Source organism: Oryctolagus cuniculus, chromosome 18 (assembly GCF_964237555.1).
Source record: "Oryctolagus cuniculus chromosome 18, mOryCun1.1, whole genome shotgun sequence".
Classification (NCBI taxonomy): Eukaryota; Metazoa; Chordata; class Mammalia; order Lagomorpha; family Leporidae; genus Oryctolagus; species Oryctolagus cuniculus.
Window position 1 is genome coordinate 61,802,492 of NC_091449.1, and position 11,422 is coordinate 61,813,913.

The 11,422-nt window shown below is 52.4% G+C and overlaps 1 protein-coding gene across 5 annotated transcripts in view; it reads right to left on the reverse strand.

Moving 5' to 3' along the window:
* Positions 1–10,479, reverse strand: part of MAF (MAF bZIP transcription factor) — a 349,344-nt gene extending 338,865 nt beyond the window's left edge. For all 5 annotated transcript variants that reach the window (XM_051847318.2, XM_051847315.2, XM_051847317.2 and 2 more), the window contains exon 1: positions 8,223–10,479. In XM_051847318.2, the coding sequence (XP_051703278.2) occupies positions 8,223–9,373 (1,151 nt within the window). In that variant the 5' untranslated portion in view covers positions 9,374–10,479. The remainder of the gene's footprint in view (positions 1–8,222) is intronic.
* Between the last annotated feature and the right edge of the window lie 943 nt (positions 10,480–11,422).

An 11,422-nucleotide genomic window follows, 5' to 3' on the forward strand; every position in this document is an offset into this window, starting at 1 on the left:
GGGGCCCAAACCCTGGAGTGGAGAACTTCACTATTGCTTTCAGAATCTGTGCAGAGGCCTGTCGCTCACTCTGCAAACAGAGCCTTTGCAGTGGGGGAGGTGGGGACCTTGAAAATGACCCACAGCTGACCTCTGGTGATTGAGGGTCATGGCCAAGATTGGCCTCTGTTGGCTCCCGCACACCGGCCCCTTCCTCTCCACTGCTTCTGGGCCTAGGATGAGCTTTGCCAATTGTCCTGGGATCCTCCGGCCCTCTTTCCTGATGGAGAATGCCCGGGAGGCCGTCAGGCACCCACTTCCGCTGGCCTCCCGAGGTGGACAAGGCAGTGCCGAACCAGAGCAAATATTGACTGCAGAAAGGGGCCCGTGCACCACTGGCCTGATGGTGCTGGCCAGGGCTCTCTTTCCAAACAGCCTTGCTAGCGCTTCTTCAAAGAGCGGTTTTCACTGCCCCCACCCGAGTGCCAACGTTTCCTCCCATCTCAGCGCCCTTGGCTTGTGCCTGTCCTCCAACCCAAAGAACCAACCACGGGGAAAAGCCTTCTTCAGAATCTCTGAACCTGGCAACAGGCAAGGTCGGTAATGAGGACACTTTGATTAGGGAAACCCAGAGCTCCAACCCCTGCTTTGCAGCTCCAGCCCAGGGCTAGGCTGGGGGTGAGTGGGGGGCCGGGGTGGGGAGGGGGGCCTGAGGACCGGACACCAAGAATGCCTCCCTCTCTTCTGCCTCTTTTCTGTAAACCTCAGCACACACCCTTCTCGAATTAACGCCCCTTTTTGATCCTAAGGAAAGATCCAAGACGAATCCGTGCAGAAGGGAGGGCCGTGGTTTCACAATCGCAGTCCTCATTATAGGGAAGACGGTTATTTAACAAAAGGGACGGGCAAGGGAACGTGTTGGACGAGGGGAGAGGTGCTCGGAGCAGGGCTGTGATGCGAGCAAGGAAACACGCATTCCAGTCCGAGCCTCCCCATGGAAAAATGTGTTTTGTGACTTTCTTAAAACTGTCCAACACTCATGCAGATTCCTGTAAAGATCCGATTCCCATGTGCTCTTTCTCTCTCAGCCTTGTTCTATCGGGCGTATTTCTGGAAAACACTCAAAGGGCTTCCAAGTGTAAGCAATTAAAATCCACCAGCATGTCCAAAACCTATGGCGGTGACCGTACAAACACTGGCACATCTGCCTAGTGCAACATGTCAGCACCATGCAACTGCAGCTTGGGATATTTATTTATAAATGCCCCAAATGAAGGCTTTCATGCCTTCCACTTGGATTCGGTCCCTAAAACCATCTTAAGGAGGATTTTTAAGGAAACGGATTGCAGAACCAATCTTACTTACACCTGACTCACTCTGGCCACTGACCAAGCAGGATTCACATTGGTAAAGGGGGTTGTTGCTGGGTCTCGTCGTCTTTCCAAGTCTCTCTCTCTCTCTCTCTCTCTCTCTCTCTCTCTCTCCCTCCCTCTGTTTCCCTCATTTCTTACCTCCTACAGACAGTACAGGGAGAAGGAGCCCAGGCGGTATGGATGCCTTCATGCAACACAGAGCCATTTGATTTGTTTGTTTTGTTTTGTTCCCCTCGAAAGGGCAAAGATGCCCCAATTTGTGGCAGGACTGTACTTCTTTATGCCCCAACAATCATGAGACAGCCCGGGAGACTGAAATTCTCTCACCCTGTCCGCTACCCCCGCTCAAGAAAAAATGCCAGACAGAGCTGGGTTTGTTCAGGAGCTGGGGCGGAGCAAAGCCTGGAGAGCAGTCCCCTTTTCTGGCGCTGTTTGATGTCTGGATTTTGAAGATTTATATCAAAAGCGAGAAAAGCAGTGTTATGGGAAGGTGGGTTAAAGCTCTTGATCTGTTTTTAAACAAATGCAAAAACAAACAAATCTTGGTTCAGATGGCTGGGCCCTGGGCCACCTCCCTGCCACCTCCCTTACAGCTGCTGTACGCCCCGTCCTGGTCCTGGGGCATCTCAGAGATGTAGGCTGGGCTCAGGGTGAACAGAAACCAGAGTTTCTCTTAATTTCCTCCAAACAGGAAGGATGGCACGGGCTGTAAATTGTTCATTCAGCGTCAGAGGAATAATCAGAAGTGGTGACAAGCACAGCCTCTCCATGCAGATAAAACCCTTTTTTTAAAAAAAAAAAAAAGGAACAGAACCACCACCACCACCACCCCCCCATGAAAAATCGAAATAGCTAAGACATTGCTTAGGAAGAAAAAGGGGGGAATATTATTAAAAATTCAAAAGCAAGTAGGTCACAGGGTGAGCTTTGCAAACCAGCAGTCCCAGCCAGGTAAGTATAACCTTTCGCTGGGGGTTATCTGATGGCTGTGACCCAAGAGCTGGGTTGTACGTTTAACTGGTGCGGCCATTAGGCCGCTGAAGGCTGTCACTCATGCATTTAGTTTCCCATCCTAGCTTGGTTAGTTTTTAACTATAGGCAGGCCAAAAAAAAAAAAAAAAAAAAAGAGGAGCGAAAGAGAGGGAGAGGGAGAGAGACCGACTCCCGACTCTGGCAATCAGACTTTTAAAAATTTGCCACTGGGCCTGGATTTCTTCTGTCTCTCCAGCCAGGCAGCAAGGTGGCTTACACAGAAACCATGGCAACACAGGGAAAGCTCCCCGTGTCCTGTCCTACACAACCCTCCGATGTGCCATCGACAACTTCGGTCGCGTAGACCAGGCACTGCTGGGAACGTGGCTCCCGGGACAGCTGCGTGCCGTGCTGGGGAGGGTGGCCACCGGCCGCCCAAGGCTCACTGCTGTTGCAGTCCGGTTTGTGGTTTGGCAAGGGGAGGGCCAGTTTAAGAAGTATCTAGAACTGATGTTACTAAATAAAAACGACTGGGGCAGAGGTAGACGGGAGGAAAGCTCCGAGCGTTCACATGCCGCGCTGGGTAATAAATAGAGTATTTCCCGACGGGGCGGCCTGCTTGGAGAGGGGGCCCAGGTGGCGGTGGCTCGGAGACAGTGAGGGAATGATGTCTAGAGAGCAGATTTATCTGCTGGGCAGAAGTCGGGCCGCTGAGCATTTGATGCCCATATATTAATGTGTCAGATTCATTGTAAAAAATTATGACATGGTTTTTGAGAAAGGAAACAAGCGAAAAGTGAGGGAATTAAAAGGAGGTCGTTTTAGTGAGTGCAGGGAGAAAAGGAGGAGAGAGAAGCCGGCGGGTGGGGCAGTGCTTCGGACTCCCAGTGGGTTGTGCCATCCATTGCTTGCATTCACAACTGAACACGGTGGACAGCACTCACACACCCAGCCCGGCTAGGGCCTGTGGGAGAACTGGGGCATTTGGCTCCGCGTCCGCTTCTGCTGGCGACATCTGTTTACAGAGGGGAGCCCGATCTTCCTTCCTCCTTAGTAAAATTATTCGCCAGAGAAAGAATGAAGTGTGAAAAAGTATTACATAGAGCAAGCATGCCCGTGCAGTCTTCCCAAGGCTCTGGGTTCCTGCTGCTACCTCCGGAAACGGGCCTCTCTGTCTCTTTGTAGTTTCGGTGGATTTTAAACACTGCCGGTGCCACTTGGGAACACTGGCACCTAAACAGCTGTGTGCCCCGTAAATGGAGGCGCGGGAGTGGGCCGCCCTGGGAGCCCAAACAGAAGACCTACAGACAACAGACAACAGCTAAGACGTATGCTGTTTACATGTAGCAGCCTTCTCCAACACTATGGTGCTTTTTTTTTTTTTTTTAATAGAAGGAAACTAAATAGAAGTTAGAGGTAGGCTGTTCTTCACGACTGAAAATCAAGAATAATTTTTTTTACCGTACCACTCTAAATTTCACCTAAATTTCATCTGGCATGCACACTGGCACGTATACTTTGCCGGGGCTTCCCAGCAAATGTGGTATATTCCACCGACGGGGTCCATTCTGTAACTGGAATGCACGGAATTTTAACACTATTTGGACAAAGACTCAGATGCAGTGTACAGAGGAGAGCGAGTTTATGTTTATGATTTTTTTTTTTTAATTTGGAGACTTCCTTGGAATGAAGTGCCCCTCTGCAGGACTTAGGAGTTCTTTGTAAAAAGAGAAGCATGCACTCATGTTTCCCACCCTTACACTATTTTTCAGTTCTTAGTCATTGTTGCTGCTAAAAGTGCCTTTCACTAGGAGTTCATCTTTTCTTAAAGCCAGCCAGCCACGCCCATTTCTACCAGCGCTTTCCACTTCCTTTTCTGCTGTTTTGGGGCCCAAACTGCCTTACGGTATTGAACTGCCTTATAGTTTCCTACCCAAGCGCCTAATTGTTGCATAGACGTATTTTCCTCCCATTCCAGGCCCCATGCTCTGTGAGACACTGTGGGGACTGCACCCCAAATATCACCCTTATTTTGAGAATGTTTGCCCAAAATCCTTCATGGGATGCTAAGCTTCCTATACAACAGATGTCTCCATTTCTACTTCTTCAGAGAGAGAGAGAGGAGAGAGGGAGGGAGGGAGAGAGACTGGGTGTCTCCCAGCTGTGAGCAGAGGGGGAAAAATTCTCTGAAGCCCAGAGCGACTGACTTCCAGCTCATGGGAGTAGGCTTACTGTTAAAACTTCCGTTAAGCAAAATTAAGTGTGGATTCGGGAGCCATATCCAAACTGGCATAGCACGGAAGGTCAAAGGCACCGCGTAAACACTGCCTGCGTGCTCTGTGCGAGAGAGACAGGAAGGCCAGATGATAAACTGGCCAGGGCTCAACAGCGCCAAGCACAACCTGTTTTCTTCAAAGTAAGGCTTCGTTCAGAGTTGCAATGTTATCTTTCTTTCTTTCTTTTTTTAAGAATGGGAAACAAACTGAAACAAAAGTCATCCGTGTTTGGCTATATTTTCACAACAGTGCTGGCTTTGTCTCACATTCTACCAGGGCTCTGGAGGGAAGTTGAGGAAGAGTGCAAGCTGCATGAGTTTGTAACACCAGTGGTATGAATTTGTGTCCGTTTAAAATAGGTCAATGTTAGGAGTCCTGCTATTGAAGATGGCTCCAATCTTTCCAAATGATGTCTAACTCAGCTTCGAGACCAGCCTGTTTCGGGGTAAATATCCATAAAGCAAACAAAGGACAGCCTTTATTCCACGAAAGCATTATTTTCTGCTTATATTCCTGGGGCTAACGTGATCTGAAATCGTCACCAGCCTGTCTTACTGGGGAAGCACTCTACCAATGTTCACAGTGAAATATGATTTGATGCCACAGTTATACCTGATACGTACTTGGAGTTACATAAGTCAGAGGTGGACTTTCTTTTTCCTATTTAAGGCCAGTGACCTTCAAAGTTAAAGGAAAAAAGTAAAATCAAAAACAAACAACTTTGATTTGTCCAAAGTGTTTATATTCCATCTTGTCAGGTCTTGCTAACAAGAAAATCACGGTGTGGAAGAGAAGAAGGAAAAATAATCAATTCTAGCCAAAAGGCAAGTGCAGTTTATCTGTCCCAGGAAATGCTCAAGCCACTTCCAGGGCCACACTTGCTGCCTCCCCTTTCGGAGACAGGTTTGTGTCTGGATTTCACCAGCGTGGGGCCCTGTTTGCAAAGTCCAGCACCACTGACTTCCCCCCTCCTCCCCACCAAAGGGTAATGATGGTTCAACTGATTTGAAAACTGAAAACTTCAGGAAGAAAAAAAAGATCGAGAAAGCATAATATGCATTTGTATGAAATATTACTAATTTCCACAGGGGGCCAGCCTCAGCAACGCGCAAAACAGCCTCTGACTTGACCCTGAATGACTGCCTCTCTGCTCCTCCACCAGTCCTTTCACAGGCGAAAAGGATGCTTTTACACTCCTCATGCAATTGTTGGGCCCAGTTAAACTGTACACTAAGAAATTGAGTACAGAATCAAAAAAAAAATGCAGTTTATTATTGTAGATTATTCTTTCTCTTGATATAACCAGAATTGAAAATGAAAGGAAAGCACATAGGAACATCACGCGTGGTTAGTTAGTAACTCAAGATATAAAACAATTTTGCACAGCAAAATATGTAAAAGAAAAGTAACTGACAAGATTTTTTTATATTTATTGTGGTAAGATTTACTTTTCATTATTTTAAAGACAGGATGTCAGTCCCTGAAAATAACATTTACTGATTATTGCCTTTAAAACTGTGGATTTTTTTTAAGTTACAGAAAATCCAGTTCTGCACCACAATACAACTGTAAAAAAATCTGCATCGTCTTAAAACTGTGCAGTAATGCCATTTTTATAACTGCATAAATTTTATTAGCGTTCTAAACAGTTTTGCAAATTTTTTGTATTATATGCTTGCAGGTTATATCTTAGTGCAATTCAGTCCCAAATACTTTAATTTTGAAAAAAAAAACATACATTTTGAATGTAAAATAATACCCCTACAGATATAAACAGGGGTGTTTCCCCTTTTAATACTTTGGTTTTCAATACAGTCAGTGGTATAGCAAAGACTACACATACCCAACTTAGGTTTAAGTTGCAAGCACATGCTGTATACGCTACTTTTGTTTTTAACAGTCCCCCTGCAAACTCTACCCCCCTTAACATCACAACAGTAAACAATTTAGTGCATCAATCTTTTAAAAAATCTACAGCTAAACAGACCTAACTCTTCCAAATTTATCTATAACATTCCTTTATCTGTAGCATACATTTTAACTGGGCTAACAGATTATAAAAACTAGAATTAAATTATATACTAGAAACCCATAGCATTCCACATTTGACAATGACCAAAAGCCAAAAAAAAAATATAATAAAATAAAATAAAACAAACCAAAAATAATGGGGCAGATTTCTCTCTCTCTTTTTTTTTTGTTTTTAAATAAATTTTAGACTGCTTTCTGGCAACAGCACGATTTTAGTCCCCAGAGTGGGGCATCATTCTTAATAAAAAGAAAACATTCGAGTTCTTTCCTGTTTGCCATGTTAAATTTGTAACCCATTCTGGTATCTGTGACAGGAATGCCTTCAGTGCACTGACAATGGAGGCTGAAGTTCTGAGGAACTCAAAGCGGTTTGGGAGCAGATGCAAACTTTCATGGGAAGAAGGTTCTAGGGTTGCACTTTTTTGTTCTGAACTCAAAAAAGTCGTGAGGCACTAAAACAAAAGTACGAATGCCATGCTCTACGTCTTCGAACGTCCATTTCCAAGCCAAAAGGAAAAAAAAAAGAAAAAAAATAATTATACCATACATGTCCAGCATGCAGGCTTTTTTTTTTATTAATATAATGTCTTTTTTTCCATAAAGTCTTTGAAACAGTTAAAGTTCATGTTGCTAAGACGGAGTAGCAAGCATAATAATGCATGAGATGAGAATGAGTTTTCTTTTAAATGGCAGACAGAACTCTTAGCTTTGGCATCCTAAGGCCAAAGCTCACAAGTCATACCCAGAAGGTGGATGCAGGCTTGATTGTGGCAGGTTCAGGAGGATTTTTTCTCTAGTTTAGCATAACAATGCTAAAAAAAAACCCGATGGAACTCAGCACGTTGCAAGTCTATAATATTTCACATTTTTTTTTCCTTTGCAAGCTCAATCTCACATGAAGAACTCAGGAGGAGAAAAAAAACTTTTATCTCGGAGGAGATGAGAGGGAGTGAGGGTGGAAGTTGGGCAACACAGCAAGCTCCAAAAAAGTAAAATTAAAAAAAAATCCAAACAAAATAAAACACACACAGAAAATGAACACCAGCTCATGAACTGAAGAAGAAAGAAGGGGGGGGGACAAAAAACACAAAACAAAAAAACAGGTGAATGATGCAGGCTTCAAAGGTGAGCAATGGTTCACTCCAAGGGCTCCGCAGAGATCTTTGAACATCGTGCAAGTCGTGGGGGGGAGGGAGGGATGTTGTAAAAAAAAAAAAAAAAAAAAAAAAAAAAAAAAAACCAACAAGCTAGCAGGTTATGGAGACTTTCAGATTGGCAATCCGTGGGCCAGAAACCCCTTCCCTCCCCAACTTAAAACAGCCGCCGCCGCCACCAGCAGCAGCACCTGGGAGCGGGCTGCGTGCGTGCGTGCGCGCGTGTGTGTGTGCGTGTGTGCGCGCGTGTGTGTCAGTGTGTGTGTGTGCGCGTGTATGTCAGTGTGTGTGTGTGTGTGTGTGCGCGCGCGCGCGCGCGGGGGCCGGGGGCTCGGCAGGGGAGGGGCGCGGCGGTGGCGAGCGCAAGCCCACCCCCGGGCCGGACCCCCGCGCGGCGCCTAGCGAGGTGGCTAGCTGGGGTCGCGTGTCACACTCACATGAAAAACTCGGGAGAGGACGGGTTGTCGCTGCTCGAGCCGTTTTCTCGGAAGCCGCTGCTCACCAGCTTCTCGTACTTCTCCTTGTAGGCGTCCCTCTCGCGCACCAGCCGGGAGATCTCTTGCTTGAGGTGGTCGACCTGCTGCAGCAGCTGGTTCTTCTCGGACTCCAGGACGTGCCGCTGCTGCACCCTCTTGAAGCGGCAGGACTGGGCATAGCCGCGGTTTTTCAGGGTCCGCCTCTTCTGCTTGAGCCGGATCACCTCCTCCTTGCTGACCCCGCGCAGCTGCCGGTTCAGCTCGCGCACGGACATGGTCACCAGCTGCTCGTCGGAGAAGCGGTCGTCGAAGTGCAGGCCGCCCGCCGCGTGGTGCGGGTGCAGGGCGCCCCCCGCCCCCGCCGCGCCCCCGCCGCCGCCGCTGCCGCCGCCGCCGCCGCCGCCTCCTCCTCCTCCGCCGCCGCCGCCGCCGCCGCCCCCGGCGCTGGCCGGGCCCCCGCCGCCCGCGCCGCCCGCGCCCCCGGCCGAGCCGGACGCGCTGCCCGCGGCGCCGGGCGCGCCGGCCGTCGGGTGGTGGTGGTGGCCCGCGGCGTGGTGGTGGTGGTGGTGGTAGTGCGGGCCCGCGCCGCTCTGCGCGGCGGCCGCGGCGATCACGGCGGACACCACGGCGGCGGCGGGGCCCATCTCCTCGCCGCTGCCGCCCAGCGCGGCGCCGGCGCCGGCCCCGGCCGCCGCGGCCAGCTGCTGCGCCCCGCGCGCGTAGCCATCGAAGCCGCCCTGGAGCTGGTGGCTGTTGCTGATGAGCGCCTCGACCGCGTCCTCGGGGCTGAAGCCCAGCGCCTCGGGGTTGAGCTGCTGCGGGTAGCCGGTCATCCAGTAGTAGTCTTCCAGGTGCGCCTTCTGCTCGCTGCCCGAGCCCGGGCTGGGCGCCGAGAAGCTGGGGGAAGGCGGCACCGAGCTGCACGGCGTGCTCATGGGGGTGGAGGACAGCGAGCCCCCGGCGATGAGACGGCCGCACTGGCTGATGATGCGGTCGGTCTCCACCGGCTCCTTTTTCACTTCAAACTTCATCAGATCGAAGTCATTAACATATTCCATGGCCAGGGGACTGGTGGGCAGGTCGGAGTTGCTCATCGCCAGTTCCGTTGCCATCCTCCTGCCGCCGCCGCCGCCGCCGCCGCTCCGCCAGATGGGCTGCAGGAGAGGGGCCAGCGGGCTGTGCTGGGCGGCGAGCGGGTGAGCCAGCTTGCCGGGCTGGGGCGCTTCTAGCTCGCGCGCCGGCGGCTGGCCCGGAACCTCCGAGCGCGCACACGCCCCCCCGCCCTGCCCGCGCCCCCCGCGCCCGCCCTCCCTCCCCGCCTGCTCACGCCAAGGGACTCGCTCGCTCGCTCGCTCGCCCCGGCCCCTCCTCGCCTGCTCGCCTCCGTGCGCGCCGGGCCGGCGGCTTCAGGCTGGGGGAGGTCCTCGGCGAGCTGCGGCGGCGGCGGCGGCGAAGCCGGAGGAGCCCGGCCCGGTGCGCGGCGTCCCCCGCTCGCCGCTCCGCTGCGCGCTTTGCATAAGGAGGGCTCGGCTCGCCGGGGCGCGCGCGGCGGCCGCTCGGGGCTGCAGGCGCGGCGGGCGCTGTCCGGGCGGTGCGGGCCTTGGCACGGGGGAGTTAACGCTTCATGCTTCTCGCCTCCGCGTCTCCTGGCTCGCTCGCTCTCTTTTTCCTCTTTCTCTCTCTCTCCTCTCCCTCGCTCTCGCTCCCTCTGTGCACAGTGCAAGACAGAAGTGCAGCCTGGCTGGAGGGAAGGGAGCGAGGAGTTAAGTTCCTTCTTGCCTTGTTTCTCTCTCTCTCCCTCTCTCTCTCTCCCTCTCTCTCAAAAGCAAAATCGCGAAGTCCTGGGGAAAGGCGAGGCAGAAGAGCCAAGGGGGAGGCCGAGCGGGTGAGCGGCCCGAGCTACAGCGCGAAGATGAAAAAAGATTTTAAAGCCTGTGATCCAGCAAGAAGAGTTTAAAGCAATTGCTGAGTTTTATAGCACTCGTGACGTCAGGCCCAAATGGGAAATTGACTGGCACTCTGGGCCAATGGCAGGCTGCGAGCGCGGCGGCGATTAGCATAATAGTATAGAAACAAGGAAACTTTTCGGAGCTGTCAATCAGGGCCCAATCAGCTGACTGTCAGCTGGGACGGGCTGGCTTAACCCTTGCCGCGCCGCGCTCCCCGGGCGCGCGAGCCAGGCCCCGCGCAAAGTTTGGCGCAAGAAGAGTAGGGGTTTTCAGAGGGACTGCGGGAGCTCGGGCGGGCCCGGGAGCACCGATCGCTGCTCCTCTCGAGCGCGACAGGGGCCGGCCGGCCTTCCGGGGCCCCCAGCTCACCCTCTGCGGCCGGCGCTGGCACCCGCCGGACTCCCCGGCCCTGCCACCTCCCACCCAGTCCCCAGCGCCGCGCGTCGGCCTGGAGGCTTTTCCTCCTCGCTGCACCTCTGGCGTCCAGGTGTCGGCTGGGGGACCCTGCTTCCCTGGACAGCTCTGTGGTGCTCCGCGCTCAAACTTGGCTCCAACTCTGTCCCTCTCACGGTGTCGGTGCGCGGGGTAACGCGCGCCGCGCTGGGGTAGGGGCTGCGCGCAGGACGCCGCTCCACCGCGCGCCGGCCCGGGGCAGCTGGAGGGGTCCTGGGGGAGGGAGCGGCCCCGGCACAATCGCCTTCCACAGGCGATGGGTGAGCTGGGGCCGTGGGTGTAGGCCCCCGGCCGCAGGCGCGCGCGCCCCTGGCAAGGGAGTGCGGCCGCGGCTGGAACTCTGGGAGCTGGAAGTAGCGTTGGGGGTGCTGGGTCCTCGGCTCCCGACCCCGGCCAGAGCGTGGCCTCCAAGACTCGCACCCCTAGCCCTGGTTGGGCCCCCCTGTTTTAACCAGGCCCTGCGAGCGTTTGGCCGAATTCCTCCAGACTTGCCCGCGGCAAGACCCCAGTCCACACGGGTTACCCTCAAAGGGTTAAATTTTAAGCCACTTTTTCTCGGTTGGACCTGGAAATCTGGAGTGGGGGTGAAGTGGGGGGCGTTTCCCTCCCTCCCCACTGGAAATGCTAATAACCGGTTTAGTTTTTCTCAATCGATTGTTTTAAAGCTTAAGAAAAAAAAAAAAAGGAAAAAAAGAAAGAAAAAAGAACCCGACAAGTCTGTTTCTAAGATTTTAAAGCGATAGGCCAGTCGGAGACGCG